This window comes from Drosophila montana, unplaced genomic scaffold (genome assembly GCF_035044405.1).
Source record: "Drosophila montana isolate Dmon_TW-CO22-7 unplaced genomic scaffold, ASM3504440v1 contig_1408_1, whole genome shotgun sequence".
Taxonomy (NCBI): Eukaryota; Metazoa; Arthropoda; class Insecta; order Diptera; family Drosophilidae; genus Drosophila; species Drosophila montana.
Window position 1 is genome coordinate 262522 of NW_026996360.1, and position 22762 is coordinate 285283.

The 22762-nt window shown below is 40.9% G+C and overlaps 1 protein-coding gene and 3 long non-coding RNA genes across 4 annotated transcripts; 3 read left to right on the forward strand and 1 right to left on the reverse strand.

The window, feature by feature from the left end:
* Positions 1-569: 569 nt before the first annotated feature.
* Positions 570-2513, forward strand: LOC135428546 (uncharacterized). The gene is made up of 2 exons (XM_064682614.1): positions 570-2234; positions 2303-2513. The coding sequence occupies exon 1, from the start codon at positions 804-806 to the stop codon at positions 2151-2153; it is 1350 nt and encodes a 449-aa protein (XP_064538684.1). The 5' UTR covers positions 570-803; the 3' UTR covers positions 2154-2234; positions 2303-2513.
* A 10578-nt stretch (positions 2514-13091) lies between these two features.
* Positions 13092-13601, reverse strand: LOC135428263 (uncharacterized). The gene is made up of 2 exons (XR_010436226.1): positions 13389-13601; positions 13092-13326 (listed from the first exon to the last, which is right to left on the reverse strand). It is a non-coding gene; the product is annotated as an uncharacterized LOC135428263 (long non-coding RNA).
* LOC135428259 (uncharacterized) lies at positions 13202-14994 on the forward strand. Its single transcript, XR_010436225.1, has 3 exons — positions 13202-13297; positions 13417-13745; positions 13800-14994. It is a non-coding gene; the product is annotated as an uncharacterized LOC135428259 (long non-coding RNA).
* Positions 14995-19953: 4959 nt separating this feature from the next.
* Positions 19954-20629, forward strand: LOC135428505 (uncharacterized). The gene is made up of 2 exons (XR_010436262.1): positions 19954-20191; positions 20253-20629. It is a non-coding gene; the product is annotated as an uncharacterized LOC135428505 (long non-coding RNA).
* Positions 20630-22762: the final 2133 nt, after the last annotated feature.

The following is a 22762-nucleotide window of genomic DNA, read 5'->3' on the forward strand; positions in this document are numbered from 1 at the left end:
TGTCTGCTCCAGCAACAAAATTAATGTTCTAATTTAAAAAAATAAATAACTGCCGTTTTATTAAATAATATAAAGTGATGTGACAAAATAAAGCAATCAAGATTGATTTGAATAAAGGACTACAAAATTTTTAAATAATATAGTTTAAAGCAAAAATAATCAATATATAATTCAATTCAGTTTTCAAAATTCAAAAAATTAATTAAATATTACTTACCTATTTTTTTAATTCTTCCAGAGTTAAAATTATAGTTAATTTAAAAGATGGCTATTTTCTGAAATCAAATTAAAATTCAAATAATTATTTTTTTATTTATTAAAATAGTTAAGAATATGCAAAAAAAAAAGTATGTAGTTTATCATAATTTTGCTCATCAAAATCCAAGTTAAAATTCATAAAATAAAAGATAAAATATTAAGAATGAGAATATTCCAAGATTTACTTAATATGTATTGATTTTATGATACTTTAAATTTCTTTATTTATTTTTCATGTGCATTAATAGAAATGTTTCCAGATATTTAACAGATTTAATTGCTGAGTTAATTTCATTAACACATTCAAAAATTTTTTGTGGGGCCGGCAAAAATCCTCTAACTGAACCCTCCACGAGGGTGCCGGCCGGGCAATGGGCACTGCCTTATTTTGGATGAAACGGGCAATACTTTGCACACTTTTCATCCAGGCGATGCAGTGTCTAGCTAAGGTTCCGGTATAAGACCGGAGCCATGGTTCAGAGGTGTTTATTGCCTGGCGGTAGGCATAAAACGCTAGGGGTGATTCCCTGAATTCATAAATCGCAATGGAGGTGAATATAGAAACAACTCGGGCTGGGATATCAGTCCAAACGTCGGTGGAAGAAGTGACCGCTACCACCGGCGGGCACGGGGAGGAGAAGTCCTCTCCACGTGTCGCCAGTGGTCACACCTCGACCTTGGTGGACGCAGGCCAAGGTCGTTGCACAGCGACTGCCATCAATCTGAGCGTGCCGCAAGCGAACCTCATTCAGCCAATAAAAACTGAAGCCGTGTGCGAATCGTGTGGCAATGCTAAGATACCTCCAGCTCAGACTGCCGCCCCCAGGGTAGAGATCAACAATGCTCATGGTCTATATAACGTATCACTTCTAATCGGTTCCCGTCCACAGGTCAGTAACAACTTCTCGCCCCAGAACGAAAGTCAATGCGTTGCGTGTGCGGAGGCAACTGGCAGGTCAATTTCTCCCATACCCCAAATCAAAGAAGAACCAGTGACCCCCAAGGGCAAGCAAATTGCAGCCAAGCCCGGAGCCACTAAGCTGAAGGATGGCAAACATTCGGTTGAGGAGTCGTCGGCCTACAAGAGACCGCGCTCCTCCAAGACTGAAGCGCCTGCGTCCAAGCGGCCTTGCAACCAAAATAAGACAGCCGATAAGATGGAGAATGAGGCCAGAAGGGATGATGATCTGATTGTGGCGCTCATTGATAAAAGCAATTCATCCGGAAAGATTACACCAAGCCAGTGGCAGTTGGTCGAGACTAAGCTGGTGGATGCCATGCTCCAAAGTATGGCCAAGCCCGACAGTATACCCGCCCGCTTTGATGATGCCGGTTGGCAAACTGGGGTCAAGCTTATCGGTTGCGGCGATGACCATGCCATGAAATGGCTCTCCACGACAGTGGCGGCCATGGATGCCCCATGGCCAGACGCGAAACTCGAGGTTGTCAATAAAAAATGGATTCCGCCGCTGCTCAGAGCGAAGCTGACTCTGCCGCGGGTCATGCCGCGGGAGCAGGCCATGGACCTATTGAAATGGCAAAATCCGGATATACCCACAGCTGACTGGCAAGTGGTTACTGTCAAGCCCGATAGCAAGGGCCAAAAGATGGTACTGAAGATCACCAAGGAGTCCAACGAGCTGCTTTTAGCCAGACATGGAAAGATGGCCTGGGGCATGGGCACCGTGCGGGTGCACGTTAAGAAACGCCGCAGAGAAAAGAATGCTGCTGCTGCTGAGGTTAAGCAGGACTCGGCTTCGAAAGGTGCTCAAGGACAGGGAGCTGGAAATGCGGCCGTTACAGAAAATCCCAACGACAAGCCCGTGGAGGATCACGATATTCAGGAGTTACCTGACAGCAGTATAGCTGCCAGTACTCTAGCTCAACAAGCGTAGGGGCAAGCTATCGTCGATGAAGTTTCTTATAAAGGTCCCAGCAGCTTTGGGTGGAACGTAAAGAACCAAACTTGGCAGAAAGTAAATTAAACTAAAAAATGCTTTCTAATTGGTTTTGCATTCAATTCTTTTAAAATTTCTAATTACAGCGCGGAACATCTTTCTAAAAGAACAGACCTCGGCTTACAGGCTGAGCATGTATTTCTTCCATTAAACAAACGGAAATCTTACATATTTGTATTGTGTACCTTAAACAGCAAAAATCAAAGTATATACGTATCCCACTAGTTGGGAATTATAACAGTTCTCTCTCTCACACCTACGACTATTATACTTATTAATAAACATTAGCTAGTATAAGATCCTATTTTATGTTAAGGAAAACCTAGTTTTGCGTCCTGTGATAATCACCAAAACTAGGTGTGAATTATGACAGCTCTTCGTTTAAAATCTGTAATAAATATTTTATAGTTCATAGTAATTTTTAGTTTTTTAAAAGCATAATTTTTTGTGAACCCCCTGCTTAGTCTTTATTGAGATGATTTTTCTTAAAGAAACTCGTTCAGGAACTGATTCCATTAGGGCCTAAACTTTGGCATATAATTTCATTCAAATCGCCAATTATTGGGACATCGAAGTCGGAACAAACATCAAAGTGGCTTCAATTGCGATGCTGAAACGACTTGAGCGAAAAGAATTTACAGTTGCATTATACACACTCAGGCACACACACACGCACGCACACAGATGCAAGCTCAGATGGCTTGCAAGTTGTGCCGGAAAAATCTTTCACATAATCATAAAATGACTTGGAAAAAGGAAATTCTAGCGACAGATTTATGCACTCGAGAAAGCTTTTGCGCCGTTGCATTCAACTGCTCTCTAGGAGCTGGCTGCTCCATGGAAGCGAATCCTGCCCAGGGACTGGCGCTGGGCACTTGGTGCAGCAGCAGCAGCAGCCATTTCTCTGCTGAAATGTGATGGCGGCGCAATCGCTTGGATTTAGTTGCAATTATTTTTAATGTTGTTTACTTACACTTCAATTGATGATGCCAATAACTGTTTCAAAACTTTTTCCTCAAATCGATATACGTATATACTTTTTTTTCCAGTGTTTGTAAATGTGCAAAATATCGTAAATGTTGTGCAACGGGGGCGGGATCATACTTAATGGATTCGCCATAGAACTGGGGATTGCAAAGAATATATTTGGTATTCAAAGCAGCTGCGGTTGCATAACTCTAATCCACACAGATATCTATAAGATGTCAATGCAAGAGTGTTGAATATACAACAATAGATTATCTGGCTGGAATTTCGAGAATTTATCCAGACTACGCAACATGTTTGTGAGACTGTTAAAAACCAGAAAGTTGTGTACATTGTTCTTAGCTATAGCTAAATGTTTGTTGGAATGGGTAATGCGAGTGATATGGGGAAAGTCTTCATAAATAATCCCATGAAATTACCGCACGCACCAAACATTTGAGAGTTTTCTCTGCTTTCATACCTATTTTGGGCATTGGCAATTACCATTTCAGATGACGACAAGCAGGACAAGGACAAGGACAAGGACATCAAGTCGATCTAGGAAAACTAATCAAACGCCGCTGCCCAAAAACAGATGAGTCCTTGGCGCGAGTGCAGGCGGTGGCACGTGGTCCACTCGGAGTATGAAACATTCATTTGACGCATGCGACATGACGACACATCAGAGGAACTGCCGAGACGTATTCGGAGCTGGGTAGCAGGCTGAAAGTGATGCGCGAATTTGATATTATTGTATATGGCTGTGCGTGACGTTGCATCACGGATGAAATGGATGGAAATCGTGATGGAAGCGAGTCGAGCATAACAAAAGCTGCCAACTGAGCAGCACCAACTGACGCCCGATGTGCTGCATCGGCATCAGCCCCAGCACCAGCATCGCCATCGGCAACGGCATCAGCATCACATCGCATCGCATCAATGTAACTGGCGCCAAGAAGCAGCACCAAGCAGCGGGCACTTCAGCCCTGGCAGCATTTGGAAGCGCCATTCACACGTACCGCTCATACATATCACAGACACACTGGACTAGAATTTAACCTTGCACAGGGCACGAAGGACGCGTTGGGGTAAACAAGGCGCTTAAGGACACACTCGTATTAGGCTAACAACCGTTTCAGACGCAACAACACGCAGTTCGTATTGCCAGCCATGTTGAAGATCTGAATGAAAATCAGGAGTATATCAACGAAGTCGAGATATGTTTCGCAAAGAACTGAAATATATTTTTTAGCATTTGGTGCACAATTTTTAAAGCGTTAAAAATCAGATGAAAATATTGTTAATAATTACAGAATATTTTCAGTTTTTTCTTGATACTTGATAGCTTGTTTGAAATATGAAAATATGTATTCATAATTTACGACTGGTTGGGCGATTGGTGTTCAAGTTAGAAGCTAGAAGCAGAGATTTCACTGCAGTTATTTTATATATCATGAATTTTGGTATAACCCTTTTCAAGCCCATTTTTAAAGATGAATATTTATTGGAGCCGTGTTTCGCAAAACTAAACCCATTTCTTTTGGACAGGAAACACGTCAAAAGTTGCATTGCTGAAGTTTCTGGTTCATACCCATAAACATTATTTTGAGATATACTTGTAATTCGAACTCGAACCACTTGTAATCACACTTTTCGGTTGTTTAAGTGGGCTGCAAACAATTTATAGATATTAAAGTACATATTTTTAGAGAATATGTATAATAAACAAAAATATATACTATATACAATCAAATTTAAAAAATGATTAATTTAATAATTATAATTTGGAAACTAGTCAATTCTTACAAATTAAACAATTCATTTGTACTCATTCGTAGATAGATATAACAGTTGATTGTGATTAATAACATGTAACTACAAGTTCGGTTCAAGTTTCCCAAGTTTAAAAATAGACTAATATTTTTAGCAGTTAATCAAAAAACTGCCAACAATTAATGTTATTGCACATTTTGCACGGTTCATATCCCGCTTAGAAACCACTGCACTGTGGCGAACCTAAAGCAAAATTATGCTACTACATTGCATCCCCAGGCTTCCAGAGGGCATCCCAAAAAAGAAAGAGAGCGAGTGAAAGGGAGGCTGTGTGTTTTGTTGCATAGTTGCCGTCGCATCGGTCGCATCACATCCCACAAACATAAACAAGGCAAAGTTATGGACGCAGCTTATGTCCTGCCAAGCTGCTCCACATCTCAGCCAGAGTCGCAGCGAGACAAACTTTCGTGCAATTCGGAAATGATTTGTGCAGTTCGTGCTGGCTGCCTGGCATGGAGCGACTGGCAGGACTGCTGATAAACGTTGTCCTGGCACTCGTGCTTCGCCGTGCTTGTTTCGCACCTGTCTGTGCCAAGGCCCACACGAACGCAGTGGCGGCGGCGGTGGGGCAATCATCCGGCCAAGCCATAAATAGAAAGCGAGTCAAGAGACCCTGCGGCATCATTGCCAATGGAAAATATGGCAACGCGTTGTCGGTAATTTGCGCAAATTATGTGCCGCCGCCGCCGCCGCCGACGACGCCGACGCAACCGATGCTGCCAGAGTTGCCGTTCGGTCCAATCTTTGGAATGTGTGCACGTGCTAATGGCCGCTGGAGCCAACGAAAATCGCCAACATCAGAGCCCAGCCCAGCCCAGCCAAAATGCCCCACATGCAAACTCCTCCAACTGAAATCTCGGCCTGCCAGTTGGGAGGCGGGCTGCGGACCATTAGCATTGGCCTGGAATTTACGCTCTGCACACGTGCCCGACGCCACTGGATATTGACACGATTCCGTCATCATCAACTGGCAGCTGGGAGCGTCGGGTCGATAGGTTAGCTTTTTATCAGCTTATTTGCCAAATGTTGCGCCAAAAATCAAATTGTAATTTACCAAAATCGGGTGCTAAGCCCCTACAGCTCTGCTCTGCATGGTTTAGGTTTACAAATGTGGTTTACGTAGAAGTTCGATTAACATACGTACACAACTGTACTACACAGTTGATAACTCGATGTAAACAAAAGAATTATTCTTATTCTCTATAGCAGAAAACAAAATTGTAAAAAAATTACATTCGAAAATTGTTTATTCAATGGATCGAGAAGCATTCATATTTAATACTTTTTGTTAGAAATGAAATATTAAAAACAAAAAATTATTTATTATTTGTTCAATCAATTTATCAATTTCTTTTATCAATGCTCAAACATTGATTCCGAATTCTCTTCAGTGTTGTATAACAAAATCATTGATTCCGAATTTACTTTTAATTGATTAATATTGATATGTATTTTTAAGAAAATTGGTGTAACTATTTCACTGGATTAATTAAAGCAAATACTTCAAAAATATATATTTTATTAAAAACGTTTTTTCATGGTATAAATATATAATTTAAAGTCAAATTATGAAACTTGAACTGAACACAAATTCCAACCAAAATGTATTTAGATTAAACTAAACTTTAAGCCGATACCTCATAGAAATCAAAATGATAATATTTGAATGCTTGTAAAATTAATTTCCGATTCAGCCTTATTCATATAAGCCGCTTATTGACCCATTGAGGACTTAACCAACGAAACATCATCTAAGCTAGCTGCATTGTTATAAGAATGTATATTGTTCTTAATACAAGATTTAAAAAGAAAATAAATAAACGTTATTACTGGCTGATTAAATCCAATCAATAATTAGTGCACGGAATGCGTTGTGTTGTCCTGTCTTGATTTCATTCAAAACTTTATTGCTACAAACAAATATTTCTTAATAAGTTAAACTGTAAAACCTGGTAGACTGGAAGTCTCACTATATAAGAGGTAAGCCAGACAAACAACTAAATCAACGCCGTCCGAATAAGTGCCAGCAAGTTTGCTACTGTCTGGAGGGTGGAAGTGTGGGGGTAGGGTTTAGGTTTATGGCCGCATGCGGTGCTATTTATGACACGTTTCCGTCAAAATGTTCGCGATTTGCGAGCGACGCCGTTGAAATGCAAAAACTCGGCTCGCACCGAGGGCAACATTGGCTCTCTCTGAAGTGCAATCACTTGTGAAAATCAACACACACACACAAACCCGCACACACATACAGAGAGTAAGTGAGCTCGACAATTGTGTCGGTTGCACCCTGGACCCAAAAGGACTTAAACTGCCTGCGATTGTTCCTTGTGGCAAAGCCGCGAGTCGTATGTCGAGCACTTGAAACTTCAAAGGAAATGCCTATCGCTGTCAAGGACATAAATTGCGCTGACAGGGTAAAAATTTAATGCCACAGTTGTTGTTGCTGCTGTGCATTTCAACGTTGCCCCCACATACCCCTCGATTCCCAGCCTAACAAAACCTGGAAGAGCTGCAGGCCCGTTCCGATGCGACGCTGTAATGTATGCAGCAAAATATTTTTTAGCAATTGCATAAGGCAGGGACATCAATAAAATAAATAACAATAATTCTGCAAAATGCCCATAAATCCAAGGGGCGACGTCATAACTTTCGTTTTTATGACTCCCCAACTAGACAGACTGACGCGGCCTGAACTGTGACAAGAGAGAAGGCGGAGGAAGGGAGGATCGGGTTGGTTCCACCTGCGTGGCAGCCGAACCGAACGGAACCGGGCCGTGGGCCACGTCAGTCAGCAATAAATAAATGCAAGCTGGCAGTCAGTTGGTCGTCACACAGGACACACACAGGACATACTGGGCGAGGGGTCACAGAAAATTGCAGCTGAAATTATTGCATTTAAACAGGACATTATAACACACACTCAACCACACAAACACACACACACGCTAGACGCGGGACATGGGGCAAAAATTGCAGCAGTTGCCTTTTTCCAATTGTTGTCCTGTACTCTGTGTGGAGCTGTCCCTGTCATTGTTGCTGCGACTCATAAATTAAGTCCTCATAACGGCAAAGTTATTGAAGTAATAAAATTTTACACTGACATTTGACAATCGATGCGTCGCCATTGCCATCGACAGCGACATCGCCAGCGCCAGCGCCAGGACATCGCGCTCGTGTCCGTGTCCGTGTTGCCAACGTTGTCAAAAAAAATTGCGCGATAATCAAATGGAATGGTTGCAATGGGAACTGGAGGAAGACCGTGTTAATTTGATTAACTAAAATTAAGATTAAGCAAAGAGGATATGCCGGAATCACAATAGAAATAGAATCACAGGAAATCGAAGAATAATACAATTTATGCAGCTTATAACATTTTGGATGAATATTGGATATATATTCTTGATCAGCATCAATAGTCGGCTCGATCTAGCCATGCGCGTCACAATCAAGTATGTAACATCCCTGAATATTAAATTATGGTTGAGAAATGAGTACATAAAACTTAATTCGTTTTTTAAGTAATGTAAACATCTTTTTTTTAATCTACGTGGATTACCTACGTACGCTTACCCTAGTCAGGTGAAAATCCAGGTAAAGCTCTATACATGTGAATTTTCTGGTCTGAACTCTTGACTAATCTCTACGGTCGAAGAAAAATGCAATGTTTGCCAGTCAATTTACATTTCATATACACTTTGTGTGAGTGAGTTTATTTACGTTTCGAAATGGCTAAAAAGTCGGGAGACGTGCGCCCCATTATGGGCCGCATATTGCCAGACATTTATTTACCGTAATTTACCCACACCGATGTCTAATTAAATTTACCGGCGATTAACCAACTTGCTGGCTCAACTCAAAACAGAAGCACACACACGGAGACCAACGAACCGGAGAGACGACAGTAATTCGTTTATAATGCGTAGGACATGTTGACAATGCCACAGGACATTCGTAATGAGAAGGCAAATGTGACAAGGGGGCTGGAGGGTGAAGGAGGGCTGGATGCATCAAAAGCGAAGAAACTTCCCGGTTTGGCAACTTGAAAGCCGCCCACAGACTTTGACAGACGCGGCAGAAGGAAGATGAGCAGCAGTAGCAGCTGCAGCCGCTTGATGGGGTGGTATAGGAGAGGGGCAGGAGACGGTGGCTGGTCAGACGGGGGTTGGCCCGCTGACAGTTTGGTGCGCTGCCATCCGGACGCTTCAAAGGTTCGCCGGGCTTGACGCATGTAAATGTGGTTGAAGTAATGACGAAATGGGCACTAGACACACTCACACACACACACATACACATACGCGCTGGCAGACAGACAGACCCACAATAATGCTTCCCCCTTGGCCCAATCCTTTGACTTTGAGCCGTGCGGTGGTCGCCGGCGACGCTGCCTGTTGTTGATGTTTGCCCTCATTATTGTTGTTGTTGTTATTGCGGTTGACATCGTTTTGTTTGCCTAAAGGACGAGCGCATATTATTGTTGTGCGTAATGATGGGTGGGTGGGGCGGTTGGCAGGTGCTCTATGACTTTTTTGTAGTACGAGTATTTGTCGGCCGCGCATAAACCCCTAAATCCGGCTTCCGTGGGTCGCCCATCGCCTTCTACTTGCGCTAATCCCTGATGTGTCTGTGACATTTGCACTGACAGTGACAACACTTTGATGGGCACACCCAGAACCAACTCCAGTGGCTGAGCCAGTGACGACAATGACAACGAGACAAAAGATCTATCTAAGGCATGCCGAAGATAAAACACCCTAGTTGGAATATGTCTTAGCAGTGATTCGAGGCAAATGATTTATTTATAATATAGTAGCTCGATTTGATACGGGTTGTTGAAAGAATGAAGTTTGGTCAAAGTAGCTTGAAACTCAAGAAAGCTTATAATACATTTATTTGACCCATTCTTTCCAGGTCTATGGAACGATAAATCAGTCCATTTGGAATAAGAATTAATAAGAATTGCAAGTAAGCTTAAAATATCTTAAAATATTTTGTTCTTTGAATAAGAAAACATTTTTTCCAATAATTTCTATGCCAGCTACATGATATAGTAGTTCATTTCGGTAGATTACTCCATATGTATTGAGAGAGATCAACCTAGCTACTTATATGTACAGTTTATGAAGTCGGACAGTGCTTTTCCGATTTGTTACACATTTTGTGACAAAACTAATACCCTCTTTGAGGGTATTTTAACAATAACGCGATATTTCCATGCGACTTGCCTCCGGCCGTCCTTGCGCTTTGTTGTCCAACCTACGCAGTCACTCCCAGCGGCTGGCTGGCTGGCCTTGGTCTTATCTTGGTTCCCGGAATGCTCTGCTTATTAGATGGAAGCCCTTTAAGTGGGTTGCTCAATCATTTGGGGTTAATTCGTTGTCCGGCGCTGGTGCGAACTCAATTAAAAAGCTGTTTTCGTGTGCCTTTCATTTGCAAGGGTATGCGCGACTCATGGATACACTTGGCCCACAACTATCCCACGCCTGTTGGCCAAGTGAAGAGCCAGAGATTGAGCACTTGGCTAATGTTCTCTAATCGCATTGAGGGATCTTCAAAACTGAGTCGTAAAGGTTTTGCCAGCTGCTGCCGTGTGACGGCTGCTGCGACAGCCTGTTGCAAGTCTTGTGTTGCAGCAGCAACAACAACAGCAGAAACTTTTGTCACCCGCATTTTCCGCCAAGCTGGAAAAAAGGCAACTGGCGCAACAAATTGCAAAGATCTGCACAGGCTACACAGGACGTAGGCGTTACAACAACAATGACAACACGTTGCCAACGACGCGATGGAGGCCCGAAAACTGCTGCAACTTGCAGTTGCTGCTGCAAACAGATGCGACAGAGCCGACACTCGACAGCAGCAAATTCGTCGCTTGTTTTGAGAAATTGTTAACAAATTTGGGAAGCTGTCGCTGTTTGGTAAACGACACAACAGTCAGGACAGCGAGATAGATATCTCTATAAAAAGTGCAAAAGAAGAGGAAGCTTGAGTGAACTCTCAATTCTCCATTCTCTGAGTAACTAAGAATTAGAAGAAGCTGAATACATTATGGGCATGTTACCGAAGGTGAGTTAAGTTCTTATTATTCGACTTCATTGAGTGCGAAGTCTGCTTTGAACACTCAATAAACAGAATTGTACATCCTACACAAAACAGAAAATAGCCTGCATTATGTACCTAAGTCGATTAATTCCGATCCGATTTCAAAACCATTCAGAAGTTATTTGAAAAGAAGTATGAATTAAATTTAATGAAACATATTTTTAACAAATGCACGACAATATTTGTATATAGCCCGCCGTTTTTCTCTCTGTGTTTTATAATAAGTATTATTAACGATATTATATATATTAGACCTGAAGATCCTTCTATTGACATTTTAAATAAACATAGGGCCGTTCGTTAAGTGAAGGGTTAACTAAAGTAGAGAGGACACGCCCTGCTGTGATCTTTAATAAGGTATATTGAACCACCACAACATTCTCAATAACCTGATCCGAGTAATCCCTTACCGACATGAGAGATTTTTATACTCAAGTACAATCAAAGAATAAGAAATTAAGAAATGAAAATTATTTTTGGCATTCATATCCTCTCGTCGTCCTTCAACCAGTTGAGATATATTTAACAGGGAGATAAGCTTCCTGGTAAATATTATGAAGCCATAAAAAAGTAGTTGATTAATGAGACTGGTACTTGATAAACTATTTTAATTACTCGCGAAGTTAATAGATTTGCACCTTATGTTCCTAAGAAGTTTCGGCAAAGGATCCGTACATAATTATATGCTGAACTTTTTATGCTTTTATGAAAGATACGAAAGATTCACGCCTACAAGTCTAAGTCTATCTCACGAATCTCACGAATTAATTATTAAATATTTAAATAATTATTAATAACAGAAAGAAAAGTTTCTGAGGGTAGAATATTTGGATTTTCATGTGGATGAAATCAAATATAAAACTAATCAGAAAGCAATTCACTGAGCATCCTTCAACAGCTTTGTTGTTGCTTCTTCATATAGAACTGTCTTTAAGTTTTTTCTGTGGATCTGTGTGAGTGCGAGTATTCGAAATGGAACATTGACAGGCGAGCCAATAAAATTCAAATGTGTGGCGATTGTCGCAACGCGCGGACTGTCGCTTCATCTTACGAATGTCAAGCAAAAAAACAAGCGAAATGGGGGGCATAAAAAATGGGAGTGCAAGGAGGGCAGAAACGCCAAACAATAAGACAATGTTAGGAGGAGGAGCTGCAGATAGGGGGTCTGAGGACAGCGGTCGCGCTGTCAAAGCGAGGACATCAGAAGCGAGGATGAAACGAGACTAACACGACAACATGCAAAATATCGCTTGGACAGCCGGGCAAAGGGTTGTGCGGGCGGGGGCGGGGGTCGGCGACTGCACAACATTAGGCAACATGAGCCCCACATATCGCTGCGACGACGACGACGACGACGGCGACGGCGACGGCTTCTCTCTCTTCTTCGCTTCACGCCGAGTGACATCTTGGCCACATATTTTGCTTGTCGAGCGACGGCGAATGAGGACACAATACTGTCAGCCAAAGGAATGCCCGCACATTCATTTCAATAGACCCCAGCTACCCTCCCCCCGCTGCACACACACTCACACATCACATCAGCATCAGCTCGATTGACCGAAATAGAGAAATTCTATAGTTGACTTCGCGCCACGAACCCAACATCATTTATCAGTCGCAAGTTATTGCCAACTCGTCCAGATTTCTGCATACCACACGAGCCCTCAGAGCAAAACATCGAAATGTGTCAAAGCTTGTTTCACAATTTCGAATGTTTCCAACATCCTCCAGCAGCAGCTCTTGGCCCCACCCTTGCCTGATGGTGTCTGATTTTTTAGTCAACTGCAATTTGTTATCCATCAGTTAGTTTTTCTCATAGTGGAAGCTTTTCTTCTTTGCTTTTACAGTTGAAAGGTCGAGCAAGCATTGTTCTATTTCGGGTATATTAAAACGAAGCGTATTTACCAACTTTTTAGACCCTTTTTCATTCAGTATTATCACATAGAGATGACAAGAAATAAGAACCAATCTGAGAACCAATTTAACAAATTTCAATGTTCATTTATTTGTCGAACTATAATTCGCAACTAGTTAAAACCGTTTTCAGACTAAACCAATTTAAGATTTTTTCTAGATCTTTATAAGTTAATACGAACATGTGCTTCCACATCCAGCTTGGGAATCAAACCTAGACTCTCGTTTTTCACTTGCCTACTTGAAAATTCATCTACGAAGTATATTTAAGTGTAAGTCCTTTGTAAGCGTATAGCTTATTCTAGATCAAATTTAATATCCACATCAGTTAAGCCATTATCCCAGTAATTTTTGTTTTCTCACCTCAACTAAAAACTGTATAAATTTTCAGCTATAAACACTCGAGTTTCCAATGAAGAAGTTTCATTTATTGATTCCCGGGCCACCTTGTATGCAGTTATTGGATCTCATCATCATCATCATAATAAGCCCGCCCCCGCGTATCTCGTAACCTTGACGTACATATGCAGAGGCCCAATGCAAGTGCAGTGGAAGAGCATTTAGCCTTTCAACTGCTGGCAATCATTTTTAGCAAATGTGCCATTACAAAGGCGAATTTATGTTATGGCAAATGTTGAATCTGGGATACAAACTCAGCAGCACACATGGAATAATATTTGAGTCATAATTTGATCAACTAAGTTCAAAGAACAGAGGAGCGTGAATATATTTCTTGAATATTATTTGGGCAATAATTTTGAAGGCAGTTTGCAGTCACAAGCATCGAAGAGCACGTAATCAGACGAAATAAACACTTGCGCCTCTAAAATAGATAAAAATATCTACACTTCAATAAACATGAAAATCATGGACTTTCGGACAGGGGGAAACGGGCCCGAAACGACCGCAAAATGTGTTGAAAATTGCGCAGCAATGTGATCATAAAGCATTCGCCATTAATGACACAACCCGACAGATACATCCCATTGTCAATAACTTTTACGCGCCGCAGATTGCCGCCCCGTTCCAAAATCAAATTCAAATTTCCCAAACGAGCCACAGCCACAGCATCAGCATGCATGCACTTGCAGATATGTATATGTGTAGATGCCAATGACGTTACAATTCAGCGAAAGAGGAGGGCATTCGGCAACTGGGTGCTGCGGCTGGCGCAAGTGATGGCATCCGCCAAAGCGCTGTTCGCCAGCGACTAGCGACTAGCGACTCGCGAATCGCACAAGACACTCGCACATCCGTAAATTTATCGACAAACATTTGGACAGCGCCGGGACAGGCGACTGGCGGCGGCGGCGGCGTTGACTAGACAAACTGCGCGATACGCGCGAGAGGCGCAACAAGCGGTGGCAGCACCAGTGCAGGCAGTTCGATGCAGCGAACTGGCGGATCGTTGCTTCCTTTTCAATTATTAAGTGTTGCCAACTATGCGCGAATGGGCGATAAACGAGCCGCATGTGTGTGTGCCTGTGTGTGTTTGTGTGTGCAACTGTGGGGCACTCATAATTCGCGACACGTTGCCGCACCTCGCTGCTTGTTGTGTGTCTTCAATCTTGTGCAATGGATCTGTAACTGCATCCATGTAGCCATTTATTTCGTATTGCCTGGCAGATAACTGCCAATGCATTTTTTCTTCTCCGTCTTCTTCTTCTTTTTCTTCTTCCTGTGGCGCCACCTTGTTGTGCCGCCTGGCGTATTTTTCTATAGCCAACAAGAAACTGTTCGACCAGGAAAGTTAACGCCTCGGGCATTCGAATTTCCATTTGATAGTTAATTTACGACATTTATATGCCTTTGGATGGGTTTTTGGAATCAGCGCTCAACGTGACATTTGCATTCGACTGTTAACTCTCAATGGTCTATGAAAACATATTAAAATTATAGTTTCAAAAAGAAATGCCTATGCTAAATTATAGAAATTAAAACAATGACATTAAAAACATTCTTAATTTCCAACCTATCTGTCTATAAAAAACTAGTTTTATCTTTTTTTTTAAGATATTTCCCTATTTTTATCAGCATTTTGTAAATTATTTGTAATAAAAATAAATATATAAAAATATATAATAAACTAGCTACTGGGGTATACCCCGGCCTTGCCCGTGGTACGTTGGAAAAAAATTCTCAAAGATCTTTGAAAATTAGTTTTAAACCGATCGGACGGTAAGCCAATTTACAACTGTTGCGGGCGAAATTTCCCAAATCACTGAATCACGGATTCATTTAGTTCTTATGTAGAGCTTGAATATAAGTTTAAGTAAATCGGACAAACCTAAAACAAGGACAATGTTGCCATACTTAGATGCCAAATTGATCTAGAGGCCAAACCACGAATGAAAACCTAAGCCTCGTGAAATTCGGATGAGATTTAACCGCGTAATGGGGGTGCGAAATTTTGACCACTGTCTATATAGGATATTTGAGGGTATCATTATCACATGAATTTTGACCAGAAATAATGTTGCCAGATTTAGATGCCAAATTGATCTAGAGGCCAAACCATGAAAAGAAAGCCAAACCTTATGAGATTTGACCGAGTTATGGGGGAGGATAAATTCTTTTATCGCATCATCTTTAAACTTTGCCATTAAATTTAAATAAAAACGATTTAATATTATTTAAAATCAAGTGCTGTCTAAGAGCGAATACTATTTATAAGATAAATCATGAAACTGATAATTTACCTACCCTATCCTACTTATCCTAAGGTATCCTACTATGTTTAATTAAAAGCCTTTCAACTTTAAATGCCTCCAAATTGTAGTTCAGCAATTAGTTAAAAGTTGCATTTCATTGCGTTATTAAAGAGAAAATAATATTCTTCAATAAAAGTTTCGTTACTTTATGCGTATGCAGTATTTATAAGTTGTGGGCGGAAGTAGTGGAGGGGCTTTGATATGATTGGGTAATGTTTACTAATGTAATGGATGCAAGTTCTGAGTTATGTACATTGCATTACACAAAGGCTCAAGGATTTCAACAGCAAAGTCCACTCATAAAATTGCACAAAGACGGCGCACAAATATTGAAATAAAAGCAGGATTTGTGGGCAAAAAGGAAGCAACACCAAAGGATTAACCTAAATAAATACAAAACAGATGTAAAAATTGTGCCAGCGCCCAAAAAAAAAAAACGAAGTAGACAGCATGAAAAGCTCGAGAGAAAATGCCATTTTGAATGAGCTGCCGCTTCAGCCTCAGCTGTTTGCTGCCAGGGTTAGGACTCGGACTCTTCATTATGTCGGACAAATGGAGCAGGACATAACCCGGACGGCGGCGTCGGCGGCGTCGACTGCTGCTCGGCCGACCGCAATGATCTATCGCCTCTGATGGCCGCCAACACACAGCGACTGAGGATGAGAAATAAAAATGCAGCTCTGAATAAAAAGCAAACGCCAAGTGAAATAATAAAAGTCGACAAAGAGCGCCACAAAAAGAAGAAGAGTAAACATTAAGGAATAGCTAGTTTCGGAATGCCAAAGTATTGAATACCCTTGAAGAAGTGCCTTGATACGAAAGTCTTATTTCCGACCGATTGATTCTACAGGAGCTGTATAATATCGTTATCTAATGGGAAAGAGCCGGGCAGATATTTTGGGAACACATTTGGTCATGATTTTTTTAATTGCAGAAACTTTTTTATACAAAATTTTTCCTGTAGAGCTATATGATATAGTAGTCCGATGTTGACAAGATTTAGCTCATATGTAAGGAACTCACAACTGTAGAAATAATGGTTTTTCATACAAGAACTTAATTTTTGACTTAAATAGAGGGTTTCGATCCGGTTAAACCCGACATATGTTTTCCCTGCAATAGGACTAAACTTAGACACGGCCGTTGGATACTGGTCCAGAATTTACATACTTTGTCGGAAGACATTTTATATGCGTTATAGAATTGTAATACCCTCGGCAAGGGTATGCCGATGAGAGAAACAAATGCGCGTAAAGGGATATTGTGGCTAAATGCAGGCTGATGGCGAGTGGCGGCTGGCGGCCACTTCATTATGTCGGCAATGCATGAAGTGTTGAAAAATGATTCCCTCAGCATCATCAACACGAGCAGCAGCAGCAACAGCAGCAGAGGGCGCTGGGCGCTGGGGGAGTTGAGGCGTGGCAAGTGCATTTGACTTTTATGCTTGCTGAACGCCCACGGGGACTAGCGCGGGCGTTGAAACGAATCCGCTTTTGCACAAAGCGCCGCAGGATTTCAAATAGTTTCCAATGCAACAGACAAAAGCATGGAAAGTGTTTGCCAGCTGCCTCCCAAAGCCAGCGTTAAGTGCAGCGGACACTGAAACGCACAGCTGTGTCTTGGTCCACCCTACTCCAACCTGGCCCCACTCTAGCTGCCCCTTTGGCATCATCAGCGCCCAGTCGACGTCATCATCAGCGTTGTCGTAAATTGTTTACTTGATGCCAGCAAAAGTTACTTCAAACAAAGTCATGTGGACACTGAGCAGCACCAGCACCAGCACTAGCAGCAGGACAGGGTGTATCCTGGACAGGATGGGAAGGCACAGCACAGGGAGCTGCCAGCCGACATCAGGCAACAGGCATCAGGCAACGAGGCGACCATCAAGTGCAAAATGTTTTGGTATCGGGCACATAATGTGAGTTCTTTAAAACTTTTATATGCACATGGCCCCACTCATAGACTCCTTTCGTAACCCTGCGCCACGCTCCACGTACCGCCACGGCTGCATATTGCATATTAAAGTAATAATGAGATGAGCCAAAGTGCCAGCTGAAAGCGCATTTTTGCCACATCTGGACATTGAAAGTTGAGGTAGATGCCAAATTGATGTAATCATCAGAAGAGAATACCCTAGTACACCCTATAGAGTCTGAAATATTAATACTAAAAGTGTTTAGCCCCGGATAAATTGGGTCTTTTATCAAGGAAGAAAAAATGAGTCCTTGGTAGATGAATTTACTAAATGCCTATAAGCCTATTAGGTTATTTATTTAGACATCATGCTCTTTTATAAAAAGATGTGGCATGACTGAAGTGTTTTCATAAGTCTATATATTTATAGGCTTTTTTTTGGAATTCAAAATGAAACCGAAATCAAGGGGCGCTGTCGTATACAGTCGAATGCAAACTAAAACTTTAGACTAAGACTGTCTACTAGATAAATAATTTAGAATAGAAGACTTTTAGATAGAGAAGACTCCGAGCAAAATACTCTGTAGTGCTTGTGGTTATCATTGCAGATGACTCGGAACGGTTCTTGAAAGACGTAGTTGAATATAACGTGTTAGTCTGGTAGAGACATGGAAATTTTATTGGCAAGTCAACCAATCTCGGCTAATAATCTAAAAGTAATTTTTTTATACAAATAATTGTACAATTAGAGAGGAAGAGATCTATATAACCTAGAATGTCAGTCATTGATTCCCATAAAAGATTTTAATAAAAATAATCATTATTTCTTCGCTTACTATTTTTTTTTTTAACTCAAAGTCCTTTGGTAATTTAATTTTTAATTATTTATTTTTTTATATTCCCGACAAATGTAAGATCTCATAAATTAGCTACTTCATTGAAGGAAGCCATTTCTAACATTAGATTAATTTAAGCTTAAACATGATTAAAAGCGAGTTAATATAATATTAACTTCTATATACTTTTGTTCGACCGCATTCAAGAGCAGAAAAAAACGTAATGCACAGAGCATTACTTTATGTCAAGTTTCTGCAAACTGGGGGGAAAAAAAAACAAAAGCAACAAAAAAAATTGGATAAAGGGTTGTCCGTGAGGATGAGGCAACTCTGACAGTGACACGGACGTCACTTACAAAAGTGGAAGTCCAATGTGGACCGACCACCGCCCAGCGGCTGCATTGCTCTCAAAGTGTCCCTCAGAAACCCCCTGGTGCAACCTTTACGTGTGTGTGTGTGTGTGTATGCTGGACACTCTATTTGTATTTCCTCTGAAAATTTATTGTAAAACTTAAAAGTTTTGATGGAAAAATGAAATAAATAGTGACATCACTAAAAGTAAAGAAATTATAAAGTGTCACCGGGGATGATAAGTGGGCTACAGCAGCAGCAGCAGCAGCAACAACAATAACAACAACAACAATAACGAGTACGTTGGCAACAGCATCAACAGGAGTGACATTGCCAACAAAAACAACAACAACAGCTACAGCAGCAGCAGCAACGACGAGCACAAGTTGAGGCAGGACCGTCAGGACTTTAATAAGGACATTGGACAAGCAACAGCAATGCCAGCGCTGCCATCACGGACAGCCGGACAGACGGCTACAGGACAATGCGGTGGCACGTGCGGAGGCCAAGGAGCGGGTTGATTTAAACCAAAACACGCAGCAGCAAGCACATAGTATATCCAACAGAGCCGGACAATTGATGTGATCGTGAACGCAAGCTGGGTAGCTAGAATATAGCAATACTCTATAAATTTACATACTGAATAGTCTATAATGCTAAACTAAACAAAGGATCTACAGCATGATCTAAAAAAAAACCCTGCATTTGCAAGAAAAAAGCTGACACGAAAAGATGAAGGAAAAAAATGTTCTAGAAATCTGCAAGAATTGCCAAAATTATCAAAAATATTCTAAACATGTAAATCAAAAATATTAATATGTTCCATGAAAAAAATACTTAAGATTGACATTTTCAAAACCTTTACATCTAAAATAATATAAATATTACATAATATAATAATAATATAATATAATATACGTTTGTATTGTTAATGGTTTATTATTTTCCTTTATCTGGAGTTTTCTTTTTACATTGTATTAGCTTTTATCGTGGGCATTCATAGTTGCTCACTCGATTGGCCACAGCCAACTTAACGTTGTGCAGCGTTGCCAGCCTAGCATTAAGTATAGATACACACTCACACACACACAGGCGCACACATATTTAGACTCACTCACATGGGGCAACTCTGAAAGGCAGCAAATTGACAGGTTCAACGAACAGAACGTCAAAAAACTTAAGAACTATTAAAGTTCTTTTTATTTTTGCCGCTGTGCTTCTGATGTTTTCTTCTGCTACTATTTTTTCTGCAAGTTTAATTCTAACAACATTTCAACTTTCACATATTCTCTGAGGACAACAAAAAAATAAAGGAAAATAAATAAAATGCAGGACATTCACTTAAAGTTTTGCTGTCAGTTTGCTGCTTGCCCTCACTTCATTCATGCAACGTTTAAGTTTCCATCATTATTTAGCACAAAGACGCGGCGACTGGCCACATGGGGGACTACGGCAACTGACCATGGCCCGAGCCGGGCCCAAGGCCCCAAACGCCTGAGCTCCGGACAGCGACGGCGGCGCCTCTAGAATATTTGAATGCTTTCCCGCTCTTAACACTTTGATGCTGATGATATTTTATATGTATTTATTTTGAGAAGCGAAAAATAATAAGGAGATGAGCCAGGCAAGATTTAATATTAAAGATGTTCCGGAACATTTTGGTTTAATGGGTATGTTAGGCAAATATCTAGTTAATGTCCTTCAACACTTTAACTTGAACTAATAATCAAGGGACAAACTTTATCAATAGTTAATTTAAATTTAATCAATTAAAATCAATATTTGTAAATTATTCTTAAATGCTTTTCTTGCTTCTTTCTGAGAAAAAATATATGTTTATAAAATAAAAATTTTTAATATAAATATATATACTAGGGGGTATACCCCGGCCTTGTCCGTGGCCCGTATCAAATAAATTTTCACAAAGATCTTTGAAAATGATTTTGAAGCCGATCGGATGGTAAGCAACAAATTTTCATAAAAACGAAACAGAAACCCTGTCTTAACGTTCCCTACATCACATAAGGTAACTACAGTGAAAATTTCAGCTTCCTAGCTCTTACGGCCTGGGCTGTGCGTTGATCACCAATCAGTCAGTCAATAAGTCAGTCAGTCAGTCAGGACAAACAGTTTTATATATAGAGAGATTAATATTTTTAAATTATAAGAACTTTATCCGACTATAAATGTTCTAACTTAATTCCGCTCCTATAAAAACCGATTAATAAGGATAATATTAATTGTTATAAATTTAATCTATGCATCATGCTCTCTTTCTTCATCAGTCTCATATATTTCCTTTCTTTTGTGTTTGCCTGTCCACTTGCTTGGCTCGACAGGGCCTGAGTGGGGGTGGACAGCTTTCAGGTTGACATATCAAAAGTATAAAATATTTTAAAAGAAATGTTTTCGGTGGAAAAGTTTTCAATTACAACATTATAAAGATCGACAAGCTGTCTGCGGCAATATGGCTGGACAGGGTCCGAAACTCACTCACACAAACACAAACACACACACACACATGCACTGTGTGCCAGAAATTATTATTTATATGCGCTGCGAACGAAATTCATGTTCGACACACGTCTCTAAGGATTAACAGGAGTGACCACAAAATCATCATCAGCACAAAAAGGCCAAAAGTGTTATGGCTAAAGCAGAGACGATGATGGCCAGAAGAGGGACCAGTCGGGCGTCGGGCGTCGTCGTCGAGGTGGGTGCAACGAAGTTTGACGTGTGTCTGGACGGAAGCTGTTCGCAGTGAAGTTTCTCTAAACTACACAAATTTTTGTATAAAAATGCCCGATGACTCAATTGACGAGCTGAGCGGGGGTTGGGCTTTAGCCAGGGAGGACATTGAAAAAAAATGAATATATATATACTGAAATATGTAGAAAAATGTTCCCAAGACAGGAGCTGGCCGCTGGGTCCGGCTAACAGTTACTAGATCTAAGGAATATGCTCCAAACAGTAAAAAGTGTCCATCAAGTAGCGAGAACTTTTTTATACGTGGCCAAAAGCGAAGTGTGTCCAAGCTGTCAAAAGCCACTATAAACTTGTGACGTGTCAAGCGTCACAACATGCCCCAAATGCTCCAACTACCCCTAACCCAGCGCCGGACAGTACTCGACTGCATGTGAAACTTTTGAACTTATTTCTCAATCGCTTTTTCTTTTCATTTTTCCTTTCTTCTGCCATAAGTATGTAATTTTTTAATAACGATAAACGGCATGCCATGCATGACAGTTGAGCTGCCTGACCTCAGTTAGGGTATGAGCTATTTGCCGTTCCCTGTACTTCATTGTACATAACTGTCAGCTTAAGTGAAAAATGTCATACGCGCGTCTGTCCAAAGGTGGCGTCCCGTCTGCCTCTCAAGAACTCGCCGTGCTAAAGCAACAGCGCCCCCTGGCGGCCAGGGCAGCGCAAAACTTTGCACATCAAAATCACACGGCATGTCAACGTCACTTGCCAACTGACCAAATGAAGAGGAAGAGAAGGAGCTGGAGGACGACAGCGTAATGGAATGCTCAGAAAAAATAATGAGAAGGGGAACACTTCGCGTTCCATTTCGGTGGTTTTTCCACTGTCTTTCGGTGGCTGTGTGTGTCACAAATCCTTCACAGCCAATGACCGACCATATAGTAATTATGATTTTAAAATTTATAAATCATATTATTAAATTTCCTCTTCCCAAATTTTAAACTTCAGTATTGCAATATCGTTATTCCAATTAGTCAGATAGTTTTTTAGAGGAGCTAATTTGCTAATTTTTAGTTTAAATTTGATCACTTTAGCTATTAAACTGTGGGATCTTTCGATTTTCGCGATTTGTCACGCCACCTATGGGCGTAGGCATAAATTAACCAACAATTTGCTAAACGTTCTTATACACAAGTATGTACATACATATATATGTACGTAT

Excerpts from the sequence above, each read along its gene's own strand:
- LOC135428546 (XM_064682614.1), top strand. The coding sequence starts at position 804 with ATGGAGGTGAATATAGAAACAACTCGGGCTGGGATATCAGTCCAAACG.